Source organism: Crotalus tigris, unplaced genomic scaffold (genome assembly GCF_016545835.1).
Source record: "Crotalus tigris isolate CLP2741 ecotype Arizona unplaced genomic scaffold, ASM1654583v1 scf7180000017622.5263843, whole genome shotgun sequence".
NCBI classification, from domain to species: Eukaryota; Metazoa; Chordata; class Lepidosauria; order Squamata; family Viperidae; genus Crotalus; species Crotalus tigris.
In genome coordinates this window covers 3,142,554-3,162,425 of record NW_024096517.1, presented here as the reverse complement: position 1 = coordinate 3,162,425, position 19,872 = coordinate 3,142,554, and the positions used below count along the sequence as shown (strand labels likewise).

Sequence of the window (19,872 nt, the reverse complement as noted above, 5' to 3'; positions counted from 1 at the left end):
TCCACCAAGCTTGTTAATTATGACTTTGTTTTCTCTTTTCCATGCTCTTATCTACGGCCGTCGGAGTGAAAACCAGAAAATTGTGGCGGAAAAAAAGTCCCACTTTCCAGCAATTCATAAATACAACCACTACATTTATTAACCTTCCAATTTTTTAGAAGGGAGATCTTAGTATATTGGAATGGGTTTTTTTCCCCACTTGGAATATGGTTAACTCCTTGGCTGATTGATAGAAGACCCTCAATCTTTGCCTATCCTGTTGTAGCTCCCAAAATTGACATTATAGTATAAAGATATAAAAGCTGTTTTCTCGGAACAACTAAGAAAACTTTCTAAGATAAATGATGTGATGGAACTGAGCTAAGTAAAAATGGAAAAAACTGGAAACTTAAGAGGCAGCCTTTATTATCACAGATCAGAAATTTAGCACTGGTATCCCTCACTTTTGGACTAGGGGTTTCACTTTCTAGTCTGAAGTCCTAAATCCTTGGTTTTCCTAAATCCTCAAACGAACATAAGTCTGCACAAGTCATTTTTTCTACACTTAAATAGCCACCCACCCACCCTTCATTCGGTGCCGCTGCTAGAAAGGAAAACAGCAAGGAAGGTGATCTAGGAATTCACTCCAATGATTGAGTGCCAACACAAAAAATAGATGGCAGCGCAAGTCTATTTCTAGACATGAAATAAGGGACTGACTTTTTTTTTTAAGGAAAAAGAAATCAAGCAGCCAAAGACACACCTTTGAAAAATATTCTTTAATGCTTTTAAAAGTCACATTTTACATTTGCAACCTATTTTGCAAATTGCTTCATAGTCATATAAAGAAAATATTTATTTTAAATAATTTGTAAAGCAGAAGGCAAAGCCAAAATGGCTTTGTATATTCAAAAAGCAGCAGAATACCTCTAGTGGACTCAGCAGCTGTTCCCATAAGAACAACCTGCGGCTTCAGGGTAAAAAAGTTTGTGAACGCATTTCAATTGGCCTGTTGCTTGTTTTTCCACCTGAGCTGCATCTTCTGCTCCTAATAAAGATCTAAATTGCATCTTCTTTTACGGTTACGCTGCCTTCAAGGTCAGCAGTCATCCCATTTTCTTTTCCTCTGCGTTCTTCCAGTTCATGCCTGTCACTCAGAAGGGAAGGAGAAAAAAAATAATCTTTTGCCTTTTCCATGTTTCTCTATGTTTTGAGGTCAGCCTCTTGCTCCTACCCATCATCTTCTTCCATTCCCAGGGTGTGACAAGATGGCTTGCCTATCCTTGAACTCATGGAGATATTCCTATTTTTTTAAAAAAACAATACACCTCACCCATACCACATCACCCAACCACTTTTGATATGTGTGCTTTCAACATACATATCATGAGATCCCGAGGCTTATCAATATGCTCCCAAGTTCCATCCAAGAATGCAAAGCTGGCCCTTTTCTGGAAGCTGGAAAGAAGAAACTACACCCAACCTCGGAGGCACTGCTTGTTTATCAGCTTGAACCTGACAGCGCTCCAGTGGATTCATGGATGCTCCCAGTAAAAATACTATTGTTTTTAAGAAAATGGCCCCCAAATAATTCTGCATTGCCTGGAAAAAGTTCTTTGGTGAGAAGTAATAAGAGCTTTAGAAACTTCCAGAAGAGCCTAATGGTTTTAAATCAACCTTAGCTTTCATAAACTCTGTCTTGCCCCTCCGGTTTCTCTGTCCTTCCTTTCTCTAAGTCCTCCGGATCCAGAAGAGGCTGATGAAGATAAGACCTTTCTTTGTCTCCCTTTCTCTGTGAAACCGCAGGTAGATCTTTCTGTTTGCGTCTCACGAAGAGAGGCAGCAGATCCACGGTGAAAGGCACGTCTCTGAAAGCGTGGAAAAGGAAGATGCCCAGGACGATGGTGAGGAAGCCACTGATGGTCCCAACGATGTTCATGAGGACCAGATGCTGCCACTCTTTGAACAGAATCGCAGAGCAGGTCATAACGGCTGTGGTGAAGAGGACGTAATAGATGGGGGTGACCACAGACGTGTTGAAGATGTCCAAGGCTTTGTTGAGGTAGTTGATCTGGACGCTGACACAGACCACCAAACTCATGAAAAGCAGCCAGCCCAGCGGTTCTTTCCAGGCGGCCTTCCCAGCAAACAGCTCTTTCAGGGCAATGCCCAAGCCTTTGACGCAAGCGACGGAAAGCGAGCCAATGGACGAACAGATCAGGATGTACACCAAGACGGTCCTCTGCCCGTAGCGAGATCCAGCCACAAAGATGAGGAGAACCGAGCTCGCCACCATGCAGGTGGCGAACACGATAAATCCTGGAGGAGGAAGGAAAAAATAAAGATGTTTTGTGTCTCAGACTCTGCTGTTTTGGTTGAAGTTCGAACCGCACTGAAAAGACTTATGACTGTTTTTCACACTGATGGCCACTGCAGCATCCTCAAAGCCTGATCAAAATTCAGACTTTTGGCAACCGGCATGCATTTATGACAGTTGCAGCGCCCGGGGTGATGCGATTCCCTTTTGTGACTATCTGACAAGCAAACTCAATGGGGAAGCCAGATTCACTTAACAACTGTGTTACTAGAATAGACTAGAATAGAGCTGGAAGGTCTTCTAGTCCAGCCCCTTGCTCAAGCAGGAAAACTTACACCATCTCGGACAGATGATTGTCTAGTCTTTTCTTAAAAATCTCCAGTGATGGAGCGCCCACGATTTCTGGTGGCAAGCTGTTCCACTGGTTGATTGTCCTCACTGTCAGGAAGTTTCTCCTTAATTCCAGATTGCTTCTCTCTTTGATCAGTTTCCAACCATTGTTTCTCTTCCTTCCCTCTGGTGCTCTGGTGAACAACCTGACAGAACAATCTGTGGCAACCCCTCAGATACTGGAACACGGCTGTCATGTCTCCCCTAATTATTAGCTTAGTAACTGCAGTGATTCCCTTAACAACAGTGGCAAGAAAAGTCATAAAATGGTGCCAACGTTCTGCTTTGCCACAGAATTTTTGGGCTCAGTTGTGGCTGTTAAGTCGAGGACCACCTGCATAGGGACCATGTTCTCTGTACCTGGATCCTTCAGTTTCTCCAACATTGAGTCCAGACTGGCCACTGTTTCCTCTTGAGGAGCATGGATCACCATCACGGTAGATCCCAAAATGCAAAGGAGACACCCGATCTTTCCATGGATGTTCAGCTGCTCGTTCAGAAAATAGGAGGCTAAAACAGCACTTTAGAACAAAAGAAAGAAAAACTTGTCAAGATTAGTTTGCTCGAAGAGAACACAGAGCAGCTACAGAGACGGTCCTGGAAAGTTAAGGAATCGTCTCTTTAAAATATGACTGACAACATGAATTTGAGCACTAGCACTGATGATGTTCCCTAGTTGGGTCGTGAAACGTCTGCAAGAAAACCACCAAGCGCAGAGAGCACCAAGGACCCCACAGTCCCCCTCCTCCTCCATTCCATAAATCACATTCCCTTCTAACACTGATGATGTTCCCTAGTTGGGTAATGAAATGTCTGCAAGCTTAGCACCTATAGTCCTTCTCCTATCTCTCCTCCCTCCTCCATTCCATAAATCACATTCCCTTCTAACACTAATGATGTTCCCTAGTTGGATCGTGAAACGTCTGCAAGAAAAACCCCAAGCTCAGAGAATACCAAGGACCCTTCATTTCAACCCTGAGCTACAAAGATTCTCTTTTATTACATGAACTTACCTGACTAAAACACTAAGGGCTCCTAGAGGAGTAATCAGCGTGGCTGGGGCAAAAGCATAGGCAACAAAATTTGCAGCTTCTCCAATTCCCACTGTAAAAGAAAAGCAACTCATCAGAAATGGAAAAAAACACCCCTAAATGATGCAATTCAGTCGTTGCTTGTTCTGAGTTTGTCTGACTCCTTAGTTGTGATTGGAAATAGACTTTTTCCCCCCCAGAATACAAAGTGGATTGGTGTCCGTTGGGTGGTATAGGAAGAAATAATTACCTGAAGCAAATCCAGGTAAGTTCAAGTTCAAGTCCAAGTTCCCTTTGTGTGTTTGTGAGCCTACCTTTTTTTTCTTATAGGTTGACAATATCCCTAAAATACAATAATATTTAAACGGGATGGTAATCACTTTTGTAGATTTCTTATCAATCTTTATGGAAGAGGAAGCTCCTTCTTCAAGAATGTCTACATACCACTGGTCCTATAAATTAAAATTGTTAAGAGAAAAGAGAGAAATCTCAAGATGTACTTACTGGAAATCAGTCCTCCCCACCATAGCCACTCTCTGAGATATGCATGACCTCCCAGGCCTGGGGAAAAAAAAAAGTGATCAGAAACTGAGAAAGTGGATCACATAAAATGAAAAACTTGTCTGAGAAAAGACTCGACGTTTCTAGAAAACTAGGCAGCAGAATCCAGTGGGTTTCTTTAAAACCAAGCCAAACCGAACACATTGAATTTATCTTAAAAAATTGAACCCCAAAGAGGAGAAAACTATAGTGTATCCCTCAAGCAGCAAGCAATACTAGCTTCCAGTTTTAAAATGAAAGAAAATAATGATTGCCAATTATTACGCAGCATCGTAAAATCTACGCCAAAGGAGAATACGCGGTGTCCCAAAGATGCTTTTTCTAAAAACCAAGTGGACTTTCTTGCTTTTCTTTGAAACATTTCACTTCCCATTCAAGAAGCTTCTTCAGACAACATGCTGTGTCATTTTTTTTAATGAGCAGATACATCTGTTTTTTTTCCAAAACAGATTTATTACTCCTCCTTCAATCCTGCCCCTAACGTCAGGAATCATACTTTTCCAATCCCTCAGAACAATTTTCTATAGAGGACTATAACTCTCAGCAACACTTAAATTCTTCTTTTTTTACCTCTCCTGTTAATTTGGCTAGCTCTAGCTCTACCCTTACCTGCTCTGACAGCCCCTCTGCTACTCAGCCGCAGAAGTCCTTTCTTCTTGAGGATAAAACTACTTCCAATAAATAGGCTGGAGGTTATAGCCAAGGCCAAGCCAATGTAGAATTCGTAATGTCCCGTGGAGGTCCCCATCTGGATCGTTTTGAAGGAAAAAGCAGGAGAGAAATCAGAGCTAAGGCTATCCAAGAAATGCCGTTTTTGATCTTCCGGACTGGGATTGTGCAAGTTCCTGAAATTGACTCATTAATTAATCATTCACTCTCATCCTACATTTACATGAAAATATGCTGTGACATGATAGGTGTGTAGTCATTTTGTGACTACATTTTCATTCCTAATAGGTGTGTAGTCATTTTGTGAAATGAATTGCTTTAGATCTATTGAGTAAAAGTAGCCAGTTGGGTTTCTACAATGTAATTTAAGGCAGGGTGTGTCAATTTCCCAAGGCCAGGGATCCTTGGTCCAGGAACAGCAGAAGGTCGGGAAAAAGGAAGTGGGCTCCCCGTTCAATCTACATCAGTGTTTCTCAACCTTGACAATTTTAAGGCATGTGGACTTCAACTCCCAGAATTCCACAGCCAGCAATGCTGGCTGTGGAATTCTGGGAGTTGAAGTCCACATGCCTTAAAATTGTCAAGGTTGAGAAACACTGATCTACATAAATACCTTCCAAGAATAAACACAGCCCAGGCAAATAATCTCCAGTCACATCTTTAATCCTTCTGTCCCGTTTGAAACCAGAATTGGATAGCAATGGAGGGTGGGCATAGGCATCCTGACATTAGGAATATCCCAGCACAAGAGACCATCTATAGTTCAGGGTTGACTGTGGAGTCCTCCCTGAACATGGTTGTCTGTGTACAGACATTTCATTAGCCAACTAACATTATCAGTGCTGGGGACTGTGGGGTTTTCTCCCTGTTTATATACCCGCTAGTACTGATGTTTTCCCCTTGGCAGTTCCTTGGTTACGCTCCTGATTTCTCCCTGTTGTCTGGTGTTTAATCCCTACTTAATGGGGTGTGTCGGTTACTGGCGAGGCCGTGTCAGCTCTTTTCGTTTCCTTCTTAGCTTTTTCATCGCCTCTTTTGAATGGTGTGCAAAGGTGGTTTAGCGCCATGGGTCTGTTGATAGCCCATTTGGCTTATCTCCAGACGTTATGGGTGCTCCCTCAAGAGGAGGCTGGGCGGCCATTTATCCAGACTGATGGAGGGTACTCCTGCTCTGGGGGGGGGGAAGGGGGCTAGACTAGAAGACCTCTAAGGTCCCTTCCAACCCTATTACTCAATGTTCTGTGTTCTAAGGACTCCACAGTTAGGGATACTTTTAGAAGGTTGAACCAACATCGGACTTTTTAAAGTTTTAAGGGCTCTCCCTCAGCCTCCCCGGGATTCCTTGCCTGGGCACGATGGGTATTGTAGTCCAAAGGAAAGCTCCAGGGGAAGAAGACCCGGTCTGGCCTGTTTCTGCCCCCTGCTTCCCTTCCGACATTGCCAGCCTCGCCCCATCCTACCTGCGCCCTCCCCTCCGTAGAGAGCCAGCCCCCCCTCCCCAGAACGACCACGACCCTCATTCATTCAGAACGACCGCGACCCTCATCCACCCCCAGGCTCATTCCCTCCCCCCACACCGTCCCCTCCTCCCCAACTCACCCCAAACCTCGAGGACCCCTCCCCAAAAGAGAGCAAGAGCCGAGGAAGGCAGACAACTCCGGCGCTCCCAAGCCGGACAGGAGAACCAAAGCGGACAGCTCCGATCACTTAGCTGATCAGCGGCGAGCATGCGCAGAACATCCCCCTCCTCCCTCCCTCCCTCCGCTCTCCCTCCCCTCCCTTTTCTTTCTGGCCGCGGCCCCTTCCGCTTCCGCTTCCGCCTCCTGAACGGCTGGGGCTGGCGGCGGGTGAGTTCGCTCTGCGCCGGGGCGTCCCGCAGGCTTTGGGGCGGGGTCCCTCGGCAGCCCCCCGGCCCTGGCCCAGCGAAGGGGAGATCCCCGGGAGAAGCCCCTTTGGAGCAGCCGGGGGTCTTCGGTCTTCTCCTGGGGGCGCCTAGGGCGCTCGCCGTATCTGGTTTTTGGGGGGGGGGGATTCTACGGCTTTGGAGGGCCAGGGCTCCCGCTTCCTTTTCCCCCTCCATCTGGGGGGTCTGCTTTTTTTTTTCTTAATTTGGAGGTCGGGATTGGCGAGTGGTTTTTCTCTCCTTTTCCAACAGGACTTCTCCAGCTTGGCCACTTTAAGGCGGGTGGACTTCAACTCCCAGAATTCCCCAGCTAGCCCGTTCTAAAGTGGCCGAGAAGGGGGAATTCTGGGAGTTGAAGTCCACCTATCCCAGTGGTTCTCAACCTGTGGGTCGGAAGGACCATTTCACGGGGTCGCCAAACAGCGCAGTCCGCCATTTTCCCCCCTTTTCCTTAGCTGTGCTACTCCCTTTTAGTCTATTGGCTTTTGAAAGCCAATAGAATAGACTCTCTTGAATAGAGTCTAATTCTATTGGCTTTCAAAAGCCAGTAGGAATTGTCCAGGCTGTCTCTGCCCTGCTGAGCCCGCCAAAAGTCCCATTCTGCAAACGGTGCTGCACCAGTTGAGTAGTCCTCGACTTACGACCAGTTGAGTAGTTCTCGACTTACAACCGGTTGGGGGTTGCGGCATCAAAAAAGTTGAGAACCACTGCCCTATACGGATAAAGGAGAATATGTATAACTCGGGGTTGAAATGAGGGGGTCCTTGGTCCCACCGACATTGACAGGGCAAGGTATTAGAATATAAATGCCATTCCTTACGAGCACTGATGATGTTGCCTAGTTGGGTAATGAGATGCCTGGAAGAAAACAAGCAAGCGCAGAGAGCACCAAGGACTCCTCAAGCCCACCGGTGTCTTAAAGGTGCCCTGAGTGGGAAACACTGGGTTAAATGCTGAGATGCTTGGTGGGGGTGAAGGGGGTGAGTTTTCTGTCCCTGGAATGCATATGGCCCTGCAGCCTGCCCTGGTCCTTCTAGTCGGCATATGTCTGAGTTCAGGTAGTTCTGGCATACTTCTAAATCATGGTTCCACTAAACCTGGTTGATTTCAAGGTTTGATGCAGGAGAGTCCATGTAGTCTTTTGCCCCCTTTCCCCAAAGATGTTTCGGGAGTTTTGCCTACTTTTGGATCTAGTCTACAAAACTGCATTCCTGTCCCAAACTGGTTCTTTATAGATTAGAAATAGCATTTTGGATCATGCTGCTGCTGATGGAAAAATGCTGCAGAGCTGAGAATCTCCTGGTTTGTGGGTGATATATTTCTAATACGATATTCTGTAGGAGACAGATTCAAGGAACTGTTCCAAGTAGTTTTTTATTATAGAAATAACACAACATTCCAGGAACAGAGGAAGGCCATATGATGTGTTTAAAAAACCCCTTAAATAGCAATACGTTGATCTGTAGATACTCTTCGTTTGTTTTTTTTAACTCTTTTTCTTTGCATTTACATTTAGTATTTTTGAATGATACAAGTTTTTATAAACGTTTGCGTGGATCAAGAAGAGGGAGAATGGCATCTGCAAGTAATGTGTTTGTTTTACGTTTCTCTGGTGGTGGGTCTTTAGCTCTCTAGAAGATGCGCTGATTTTGACACAAAGACTACTCTGCCTTTCTGAAATGATGCCCAGGAGAATTGCAGACTCCTGGGGGTGTGTGATGACTGTGCTTTGCCAGCTTTTATGAATATGGATCAATCATTCTGTTACAGTGCTAGTTTAATGGGAACAGATCACTGTCTTTCTTTCCTTTACGTGCTCTGGCAAGTGGCAAGATCTTTTCTCCAGTGTCTGCATTTTCATGCTTCAAACAATTGAGTTATGCTGTGTTCTTCTTAATGCACCAAATCAGTATTTCTGGCCTCCCAGTGGCACCTTATTTGAAAGAGCCAAGAGGGAGCTTTGCTTTTTCGCTTAAAATGGGCAGGGAGGGTAAGTAAGAGGAGCAGGTGCATAGTTGCCCTTTTCTGCGGCTGTGAAAACATTAATGTATTTTGGTTTAAGTGGAAGTAACATCATCATCATTAGTTAAATAATGGAAATAAGCAGAGTGGATTTAGTTAGCTAAGGAAACCATTCTGCTCTCAGATTTAACGGCTTGGCTTCTGATGCATCTCTGACCTATAAGGCTAGAATTGGGCTTCCACACCTATCCCATAGGTGCTTTTCCAAAAGGCATCTGGACTTTCTTAGCTTTTTTTCCTTGAAAATGTTTCACTTCTCATCCTTCTCAAGGAAACAAAAAACTAAAAAAGTCCAGTTGCCTTTTGGGAAAGCATCTTGGGACAACCATGGTCTAGATGATTGAGAATCTCCATAGACATTCACTTCCACACACGGTGTAATGCCTTAGTTCTCTCCAGTAAGGTGCTTCTGGGTGGAATGCATTTGTATGCACCGCTGTTGTGCGATTGCAGCAGCTCAGCAGGTTGCGGTGCTCGGGCAAAGCTCTTGCTCAACTGTTGGGTAACTGTGTTTTTTCTTGTCTTCTCAACCCGGAAGAAATGAAGATGACCAAGAACAAGGATAATATCCCCCACGAGTTGGAGAGCCAGTTTATTTTGCGGCTGCCTCCGGTAAGTGCCCCTCAGGAGTACCGTATATTCCGGCGTATAAGGCGACCTGGTGTATAAGACAACCCCCGACTTCGACGCCGAGTCGCATGCCTAGAAAGTCGTCTTATACGCCAGAAACTACCGTTATTTCCGGTGTATAAGACGACTCGGTGTATAAGACGACCCCCGACTTCGGCACCGATTTCAACGCTCTCAAAAGTCGTCTTATACGCCGGAATATACAGTAAATGCTAACATCACCTACCATTTGCCATGATTCATGCTTGTGTCTGGAACGGTCCAACTTTCCTTTGATCCTCGTTCTCGCTGTTTCTCCACTTAGGAATATGCTTCTACCGTGCGGAGGGCTGTTCAATCTGGGAGTGTCAGCTTGAAGGACAGACTCACTATTGAATTGCACGGTAAGGGGTCAACCTCAGCAGCTTTTAATTTCTTTCCTTTTTCTTAGAGAAAGCATACAAACAAACACAAACAAAAAATAAAGGTCAGCGGCAGGTAGTCCTTGACTTACAGGCCCCTTGTTTAATGACCATTCAAAGTTACAGGGGCACTGAAAAAGGTGACTTGTGACCATTTTTTCACACGGCAGCTGCAGCAAAATCCCGCGGTCACGGGATCAAAGTTCAGAGGCCTGGCAACTGGCATGGACGTATGACGGTGGCAATGCCCCAGGGTCATGTGATCACCTGCTGACAAGCAATGGGAAAGCCACATTCATTGACCGTCGTCTTATGAACTTAACAGCCAAGCGATTCAGTTAACCACGATGGCGAGAAGAGTCCTAAAATGGGGCAAAAGTCACTTCACTGTCTTGTGTAGCAGTGGAAATTTTGGGCTCAGTCGTGGGTGTAAGTTGAGGACTGCTTGTAATATAAAAGAATAAAGGATGGACGAGTAAGCAAGAAATCTAAAAATGTTAAGAAGGCTACTTGGAGTTTTCTAGTATGTCCTAAGTAATTTTCCCCCTTCTTTTTGCAACTACTTAATATTGTGCTACTGATACTTATTACATAGCTGCCTGGATCAATGCTGGCTAGGCGTTTTCTTAAATGACAAATGTCCTGAAATCATATTTTTTAATAGCCAGGCTTTGTGCTTTAGCCACGTGATTTATGTCACACTCAGATTGGTCAATAAAAGCCCACTCGTGTATTAAGTGGTCACAGTGTTCTTATATTTTGATTGTATCAGATTGTTTTACTTTATTTTTGTACAGGTCTTGGACCATAATAAAATATTGTTCTAATTTTCTAACTGTTGCCATCGCCAGGGCCTGTTGCCTTGTTAGAGTGAGGAAAATTCTCAGGGATGACTCACATCCTGATTGGTACCTCTTTATGCTCCTACCATTGGGTAGGAGATATGGAAATATAGCCAGCCGTACCAACAGGCTGAAGAACTGCTTCTATCCATGGGCTGTCAGGCTCTTGAACGGGACATAACTTTATGCACGATAGATTCGTGAGGCCGGTGTGCTGTGCAATTAGCTCACAGGGTGTAATAAGTTGGTGGGTTTGTAGTCACTGCGAGTTGTGGTGGGGGGCATGGAGGGAGGCTCAGCCAATCTCACTGTATACATGTTATAATTTGATAATAAAGGTTCATTCATTCATTAAATTCATTGACCTTCAATAGTTCATCCTATGCCTAGCCTTTTGGGGACAATTTTTTTGAAAATCAAAAGCATCACGATGTTTTTTAACACCTCATTTCACTGCAGTTTCTAAGATTGGGGGGGGGAATGAATTAAAAATAAACATTTTATAAATGGAATGTTTCCCATCATGTCTTTTTTTTTTTTTTTAAACGCCCACACATTTCACTACTTTCAAATCTGGGTCGCTCGTACGGTGAAGTAACTTGGCGGTTTGAGACCCAAGGTTTTGTGCCTTCCAAAATATTCGACTGCCGAATGATAAGTATCACCTAGACATTCTCCCATTTCCCTGCAGCGGATGGTCGTCATGGAATTGTACGTGTTGACCGGGTCCCCTTAGCTGCCAAGTTGGTGGACTTGCCCTGCATCATAGAAAGCTTGAAGACCATCGACAAGAAGACCACCTATAAGACTGCTGACATTTGCCAGGTAAATTGTCCTCCGTCCGTCAGCCAAATGAACCTTTCTTGTGCAAGACGATTTCGCTTTTCGTTTTTGCAGACCGTATCTTCATTTTCCGCTCCCTTCTCTAACCTGTATTCTTTTTTTCCCGTACCACAAATAGTTATGAATTACCAACCTTTAACAGTTCTTTGAGGGTACGGGATTTCTAATAAACGGCCATCCGGGTGCTTGAAACTTGTTTAGCCCTAGATCAGGGGGTGGGAAACCTGGGCTCTTTTATGACTTGTGGACTTCAACTCCCAGAATTCCTGAGCCAGCATGGAATTCTGGGAGTTGAACTCCACAAGTCATAAAAGAGCCCAGGTTTCCCACCCCCTGATCTAGATTGATAGAAGCTTGGAAGCCTGGAAAAGGAGACGAGACAACTTGATGGTGAATAAAACAGGCAACGACAACTAGTTAGGAAGATTCACTCTGAAGATATTAAGAGTCAGTCTCCAGTGCTGAGCAATTTTGTGCTCATGTGACAAATCTCTCACTAGTAACTGGCTGGTGGACCATTCTGACAAAATTTTAGTTTGATCTAACAGTACTTCCCTTGGGCTTTTACAACTTCTAATTTCCGATAACAATCAATTACCCTTTTATTCTTTTGCGGAGTTCAGATGTTGGTGTGCACTGTGGATGGAGATCTCTATCCTCCATTGGAGGAACCAGCTGTGAGTACTGATGCTAGGGCCAACAAGAAGAAGGATAAGGATCGGGAGAAGAAGTTCATCTGGAATCATGGCAGTAAGTAGCTCTGGGGTCATTCGTCTCTCTACACCAGGGATCCTTATCTGTGCATTGTCCCCTACCTCCATGCCCTCACGTGCGTCATGAAGGGGGATGACACTCCTTGATCTTCCTCTCTTTGGTTCAGAAGGCTAGCATCTCTTCTGCACCCCCAAAGAGCCGCTGGCTGCACCCTCCTTTTCCATCTTAATTTGCACCGGTTCCGTTTGCGCATTAATTGGTTGTGTCCTTGCAGTTACACTCCCGTTGAAGAACGTCAGAAAGAGGAGGTTCCGAAAGACAGCTAAGAAGAAGGTGAGCCACATAAGCGAGCCTTAGCGACCGGCTGCGTATGGAAAGCCAGAGCCAAAATATAATGCACAATTGAAAATCTGAGTCGAGGATAGACAGCATTCTTAGTTTATTCTTACAGTTGTTCTATCTAGGAAGTTTATTCCCAATGGGAGGCTTTAAGACCTCTGGGTGGAGAAGGAAGAAAACTCTTGAAAGGGCTGATGGTCACCTTCCTTTGAGATACTTCCTTTTTTCTTTTTTTTGGATCACATCATTTAGCAAAAATTTTAATTTGGTAGAAAAAAAATGACCAGGAAGGCTTAAATGGCTTCCAAATAGGTTTTTTTTTTTACATTCATATATAAGATACTTTTAATAAAATGAAATAAATACATACACCTGACTTTTGGTGTTGCTTGCCCATTTTCCCTTTCACTATATCCACACTCCTCCTTCTCTCCCTTCTTTCTCCCTTTCTTCTCTTCCCTACTTCCCTCTTCTTCCTCTCCTCTCCTTTTTCCTTCACCACTCTCCTCCCCTTTCTCCCCACTTCTCCTCTTCTCCTCCAACCTTGCTACTTCCTTCTCCCCTCCTTTACTCTTTTCTCTCTCCTCTCACTTTCCATGCGCAGCCGGCCACATCACCTTGGGGCTTGTGTGCAACTTGAGAAGATTAAGTCCAATTAAACCCTTTAGAGCAGCGGTTCCCGACCTTTTCTATACCCTGCGCCCCTAGAACGCTTCTGATATATTCTCACAGCCCTTACAAAAGTTTTAAATAATGGCAACGAATTATGCATTTGCACTATAATTTTGAAAACCCAAGTTTTTGCACCCCCTGGAATATCGTCTCGCACCCCCAGGGGCTGTGAGCACCCCAGGTTGGGAACCCCTGCTTTAGAGCTATGACTTAAGTAGCCGCTTCTTTTGAGAATACCTGTTTGGTCCCACCGCCAAGCTCCTGAGATTTCATCTCTTCCTCTTGTGATCCAGGTCTCATTCTAGACCAGTGGTTCTCAACCTATGGGTCGGGACCCCATTTGGGGTCGAACGACCATTTCACGGGGGTCGCCAAACAACGCAGTCCACCATTTTCCCCCCCTTTTCCTTAGCTGTGCTACTCCCTTTTATTCTATTGGCTTTTGAAAGCCAATAGAATAGACTCTCTTGAATAGAGTCTAATTCTATTAGCTTTCAAAAGCCAATAGGAATTGTCCAGGCTGTCTCTGCCCTGCTGAGCCCGCCCAAAGTCCCATTCTGCAAACGGTGCTGCACCAGTTGAGTAGTCCTCGACTTACGACCGGTTGGGGGTCGTGGCATTAAAAAGGTTGAGAACCACTGTTCCATACTGACCCTGTTTCCCCATCTTCTCCAGTTTTCATCGCCCCAAAAAGCAACTGGAGCAAGGAACACAGGGTGGGGGTAGATCAGCAGCAAGCTACTAGTTTTTGTGCCTGTCAGTGGCCAAGGGGGGAGGAAGCTTTGACCTGCAACACGGGAAGGCGGAATGCTAGTGTAAACCCTTGCAAAATTGTGTTGAACCATCGAAGTGAATGTGAAAGGTGAGGTTGATGGCTGCACAGATGTGCCCTACAGCAGGAACATAGCAGAGAAATAAACTCTTAAGGTGCTCTAGAGCAGGGGTCCCCAACCTCCCCGGTACGTGGACCAGCACAAACAAGCAAAGCCCCATCCATGGGATGCAGGCAGCACACAAAACCACTCCCCCTCCGGTCCGTGGAAAAACCTCTCTCCACGGAACCGGTCCCTGGTGTCCCAAAGGTTGGGGGCCTCCGGCCTAGAGGCAGCTGCTAGTATATATTCTCTTTTTCTCCTTCTTTCCTCTGGCCCAGTATATTGAATCTCCAGATGTAGAGAAAGAAGTGAAGCGTCTTCTCAGCACAGATGCCGAAGCCGTCAGCGTCCGTATCCTTTTTTTTTTCATAAGATTTGAAGTATTAGTTTTCAAACTTAAAGACCAGAATTTCCATGGCCAAGCAAGGCAGTTTCTAAGTGGCTTTTGCCCCACTTAACGACCTTTTTGGCACAGTTGTTAAGTGGATCTGGCTTCTCCCCTTGACTTGTCGGAAGCCAGCTGGGAAAGTCACAAACGGTGATGACATGATCCAGGGACAGTGCAACTGTCGTAAGTACATGCCTGTTGCCAAGGGCCTGAGTTTTGATCATGTGACCGTGTGTGAAAAGCAGTCATGTTCCTTTTTTTTCAGTGCCATTGTAACTTCGAACAGTCACTAAATGAACGGTTGTAAATTGAGGACTGCCTGTAGTGGGGAATTATTCATGCTTGGCTGCTAAACTACCTAAACCCGGGCATCAAAGGGCTTTAGAAATATTTCACCAAATTTCAAAAAAAAAAAAATGATGAAATTTCCACCCCAGGTGGGGCTGAAAAAATTCTCACAGACAAGCCTGGACTTGCCTCCAGGAGATATTTACTCATTGCAACTTTCAGCGAGTTTGAGTAGAAGTACGGAAAGTCACTAAAGGCGTCAACGTGCTACTTAACCACCTTGTAAGTAAAGTCAGAGGTGTTCCATTCCATCCGTGAGAATTTGATTGGGATTCTCTTCTCAGGACATACTTTCAAAAGCAGCGCTTCGTTCATCAAACGGTGGGAAAACTGCAAGGATATTTTTCCAATATGGATGCACATTCTGTTTCTCGATGATGTGCTTCCCTAGCCAATTGACTTTTCCTTAATGTGTCTGTGCCTGAATTCAGGCTGGGAAGTCATTGCTGAAGATGAAACAAAGGAAGCTGAGAATCACGGGTTACTTTCAAGCCTGGATATTTCTTCTGGCATGACCGGACATAAGCAAGGCCATGGATCTTCAGGTATTGTCACATTTGGGGATGCTAACCCAGGGCTGCCAATTCTTGAAAGGCCACTAGATGGCGGCAAAGGGTTAGTGTTTCCTGCAGCTCTCTGTCGCTACCTTGTGATCAACTGGAGTTCTGCAGTCAGCTCATGATAGTCCTAACCAAGTTGCTCTTAGTCTAAGGAGAGGGGGCCGGGGGGAGTAAAGACCAGACTAGCAAGACATACGACGGGATACATTGAGGAATGGCGGTCTCCTTTTTCCTTCTCTGTCCAACCAGCAGAACGTGATGAACTGAGAGAAATGTTTAATGAAATCAGCAGTAGCAGCAGTGATGAAGACGAGAGGGATCACCATGACGACGAAGATCTGAACGTGATGGATACAGAGGAAGACCTGGAGAGGAGACTGCAGGGCAAGCTGAACGAATCCAGCTCCCAGCAGCCAGAGAACGAGGGGACCAGTCAAATCGGTTAGGAACTGGTGGGGAAGGAAGCTACGCTGGGTCTGGGTGATTTTGTACAGTCCTTGGGGCAGTTGTCGTATTACTAGGAGGGTCAGTGCTTTTCCCTCTTGGTAGCAGTCGGAATCCAGAAGCAAATTGACCACCTGAAGGGGAAGCTGCAGGAGACCCAGGAGCGCAGGAAACGCCAAGAAGACCTTATCATGAAAGTGGAGAATCTGGCACTCAAGGTGACTCTGGAATTATTTGGAATTAATTGGTTTTTATCCCACCTTCATTATTGTTTGGAAATAACTCAAGGTAGTAAACATACCTAATACTCTTTCCTCTTCTCTGTTTTCCCCAGAAAAGCAACCCTTTGAGAGATGGGTTGGGCTGAGAGAGGGGGGTTAGCCCAAGATCACCCAGCTATCTTTCATGCCTAAGGCAGGACTAGAACTCACAATTGCCTGGTTTCTAGGCCATCACCTTAACCTCAGCCTAGACCAGTGGTGGCGAACCTATGGCACGGGTGCCAGAGGCGGCACTCAGAGCCCTCTCTGTGGGCACGCATGCCGTCGCCCCAGTCCTAGGCCTTCAGCTGGGTTTTATAAAAACTTTTTGCTTTAGGCCTCCATCGCCGTGTGCAAAAAAAAAAAGTTCAATCAATTTCAACTTCTCGCGGGGAAAAAAAGATCATGCAAAGTTGGAATTGATTGATTGACCATTTTAGTCCCACCCAGTATGCCATTACCACCACAGCTACGCCCACCCAATTGGCCACGCCCATCCAATTGGCCACACCCATCCAATGGGCCACACCCACCCGGCACTCGACGATGCATAAGTGGATTTTGGGTTGCAGTTTGGACACTCGGTCTCTAAAAGGTTCGCCATCGCTGGCCTAGACCAAAGTGGCCTCTGTTTCTGCTCTAAGTGGAGACTGGCTTATTTTGCCTGAAATTGGAAAGAATAATTTAGATTCCCCCAGAAATTCAGGTCTGCATGCCTCGACTCCTCTTTCTGTTTGAAGCCCATATCACCCCCCCCCAGGAGAATGACTGATCCTAAGTCACCCGAATAGTTTCCGTGATCAATGCTGGATTTGAACCTGTGTCTCTGAAGTTCTAGTGGCGGTAGCTTAACTTCAGCAGCTCATGGGATCTCTCTCTGCCGGAAGGCACCTTCTTAAGAAAATAAAACTCTTTCTGCAGGATATATAATAGCAAACTAGTAAAGCACATGTTTGACTGAAAGTCTTAGGTCCAAATCTTGGCTTTTCCAGGTAAAAGAAAAAGATTTCATGTTTTGTTGTTGTTAGTTGCGAAGTCGTGTCCGACCCATCGCGACCCCATGGACAACGTTTTTCCAGGCCTTCCTGTCCTCTACCATCTTCTGGAGTCCCTTTAAGCTCACGCCTACTGCTTCAGGGACTCCATCCAGCCACCTCATTCTCTGTCGTCCCTTCTTCTCTTGCCCTCCATCTTTCCCAGCATTAGGCTCTTCTCCAGTGAGTCCTTCCTTCTCATTCAGTGGCCAAAGGACTTGAGTTTCAACTTCAGGATCTGGCCTTCTAAAGAGCAGTCGGGGTTGATCTCTTCAAGGACTGACCGGTTGGATCGCCTTGCAGTCCAGGCGACTCGCAGGAGTCTTCTCCAGCACCATAGTTCAAAGACCTCAATTCTTTGGCACTCAGAAATTTAGCACTACTATTTTCATTTCTGTTTGAGGCCATTTAACTCTGCTTTGTAGCGTGTGGCATCTCTAGACTGAGTTTGTAGATCCTTCCTCAGGGTTGGGGCAGACTGAGGTACACCCAACTTCCTTTGAAAGCATTTTAGTATAGAATTCTTGCAGCAACAGGTAACCATTTTCTGCCGGTCTAATTTCCAGACGCGCCTCCAAGCTGTCCTGGACGAGTTCAAACAGCAAGAAGAGCGAGAGAAACAGCAGGTAAGATTTCTGCCATTTTGACAAAAGCCACATGGAAAGAAAGGCGAAGAAACACTGTAGGGAAAATAAATTTAAACAAGAACTGTAAACAGGATTTAAGACGAGGCAACCAAGATGACCAAGAAAAGAAGCATGAAATCGATGTGATTATTTTGGTAGAAATTTTAAAAAAATCTTTATATTTAATTGTTACCTATCAAATTAATAAGGTTGCAAAGAGAATATTATTGGAAGAAGAGAAAATCAAGCAAAGCTATTATGTGGATTTTGGAATAGAGAAACTAACTGTTAATGATTACTTTGTAAATATAAACCTAGACAACACGCTGTTTACAAAATATTAAGGTGTTTATGTTAAAAAACCAATAAAATATATTTTAAAAAAAAAAGAAAGATGAAGAAACAGGCAAGTTTTGGAGCAGCAATTTTATTGGGGATGCAATACACAGAAGTGTAACATTCTAACCCTGGAAAATATTTACAGGGGGCGTTAAGTGATTACCGAGCATTTGACTTGTAAATTGATAGATCGGAATTGGTTGCGACTTTCATCCTTTTTTGCAACTTTCATCCTTTTTCGCATATATAAGTGGCAACCCATCAGAGCAGCTTCATAGTTGCAAATGAATCTCGCTTGGCTGAGCTGGCTGGGATTCATGGGGTCATTTTCGTGATATCTATAACCTCTTAGAATAGATTTTTTTTAAAATTAAAATTTTAAAACTCACTGTCTTGTGAATTAGACAAAGCTGGATGCAATTGCTTCTGGTTTGCTGTTTTTTTTTTAAAAAAATTTTTTTTAGCAACTCAGACTGGTTCTGACGATGGCTGAGAAATCCATGAGGAAACTGTTGGCATTGTCTACACCAGGGGTCTTCAAACTTGGCCCCTTTATGACTTGTGGACTTCAGCTCCCAGGATTCCTCAGCCAGGCATGCTGGCTGAGGAATTCTGGGAGTTGAAGTCCACAAGTCATAAAAGGGCCAAGTTTGAAGACCCCTGGTCTACACAACCCTGAGGAAATCAAACGAGGGTCGTGACTTGAGGAGAATGCCTTGACGTTTCCCTTCTTTTTCATTGCTACCTTCCCAACATCTCTGCACAAAAAAAGCTTCCCATTTGCATTCTCCCACTCAAGCCCACTTGTGATGAAACCATGGACCTAGCGAGAACACTCTTTATACAGTGGGAGGAAAGGATTATCGAGCGGGTTGGGAATAATAGTAAAAAGACTGTCTTCCTAGAGATAGAAAGGGGTCAGGGGAACCAGTAGAAAGATCCTTGGATCGTGACTTGAAGGAGAAAAGTGGGACTGATGGTAGATTTCATTCTTTAATAGAGCATTTTTTTTCTTTCTTTCTTGCTCTGCAGCTGGCATCTCTTCAAGAGCAGCTAGAAGCTCTGATGGAAAAGTGAACCTCTGAACTTCCAAGAACAGCTCTGATGTTGACTGAGAAGCTCCATTGTGGTGCTGTGGCCCGCACCTTCTTCTGCCCAGACTCATCATAACCTTTGAGCCTATGGCAAGTTCCTCTCAAAAGTCTAGATCAGGGGTCTTCAAACTTGGCCCTTCTATGACTTGTGGGCTTCAACTCCCAGAATTCCCCAGCCAGCATAGTATGTTGGCTAGGGAATTCTGGAACTTTAAGTCTCCGTATCTCAAAGTGGCCAAGGTTGAGAAACACCGCCTAAAGCGGGGGTCTTCAAACTTGGCCCTTTTATGACTTGTGGGCTTCTACTCCCAGAATTCCCCAGCCAGCATGCCTGGCTGAGGAATTCTGGGAGTTGAAGTCCACAAGTCATAAAAGGGCCAAGTTTGAAGACCCCTGGTCTAGATAAACATCTAGCCAGGCTCCGGGAGTTGTGGCTTACAAATACCCTGTGGAAAACAGGCAGAAAACGTCAATACTTTGCGAAGAGTGGGATTTTCTAGAAGGTGGCCACACAAAAACGGTGATTGCTCCTGAAAGCAAAATCCGCTTCAGGACAATCTTTGGTTCTTTTTTTTCAGTTCTGCCTCTTTT

General features: G+C 45.0%; 2 protein-coding genes across 7 annotated transcripts; one reads left to right on the top strand and one right to left on the bottom strand.

The window, feature by feature from the left end:
- Nucleotides 1-737: 737 nt before the first annotated feature.
- LOC120302383 (magnesium transporter NIPA2-like) lies at nt 738-6,673 on the bottom strand. The gene is made up of 6 exons (XM_039330659.1): nt 6,547-6,673; nt 4,888-5,026; nt 4,222-4,278; nt 3,700-3,790; nt 3,047-3,207; nt 738-2,298 (listed from the first exon to the last, which is right to left on the bottom strand). Exons 2-6 carry the CDS (start codon nt 5,024-5,026, stop codon nt 1,658-1,660), a joined length of 1,089 nt encoding a protein of 362 aa, XP_039186593.1. The 5' UTR covers nt 6,547-6,673; the 3' UTR covers nt 738-1,657.
- Nucleotides 6,674-6,748: 75 nt separating this feature from the next.
- Nucleotides 6,749-19,514, top strand: TAF7L (TATA-box binding protein associated factor 7 like). Of its 6 annotated transcripts, XM_039330633.1 has the most exons (13): nt 6,749-6,794; nt 8,367-8,435; nt 9,411-9,484; nt 9,807-9,885; nt 11,437-11,570; nt 12,212-12,338; nt 12,577-12,635; nt 14,461-14,539; nt 15,356-15,469; nt 15,734-15,925; nt 16,034-16,146; nt 17,789-17,848; nt 19,220-19,514. In XM_039330633.1, the coding sequence occupies exons 2-13, from the start codon at nt 8,423-8,425 to the stop codon at nt 19,262-19,264; spliced, it is 1,089 nt and encodes a 362-aa protein (XP_039186567.1). In that variant the 5' UTR covers nt 6,749-6,794; nt 8,367-8,422; the 3' UTR covers nt 19,265-19,514. The 6 variants fall into 6 exon arrangements, with proteins under 6 accessions (XP_039186567.1, XP_039186578.1, XP_039186537.1 ...); XM_039330644.1 differs by lacking the exon at nt 8,367-8,435 and having other exon boundaries at nt 6,762-6,794; XM_039330603.1 differs by lacking the exon at nt 6,749-6,794 and having other exon boundaries at nt 7,507-8,435.
- Nucleotides 19,515-19,872: the final 358 nt, after the last annotated feature.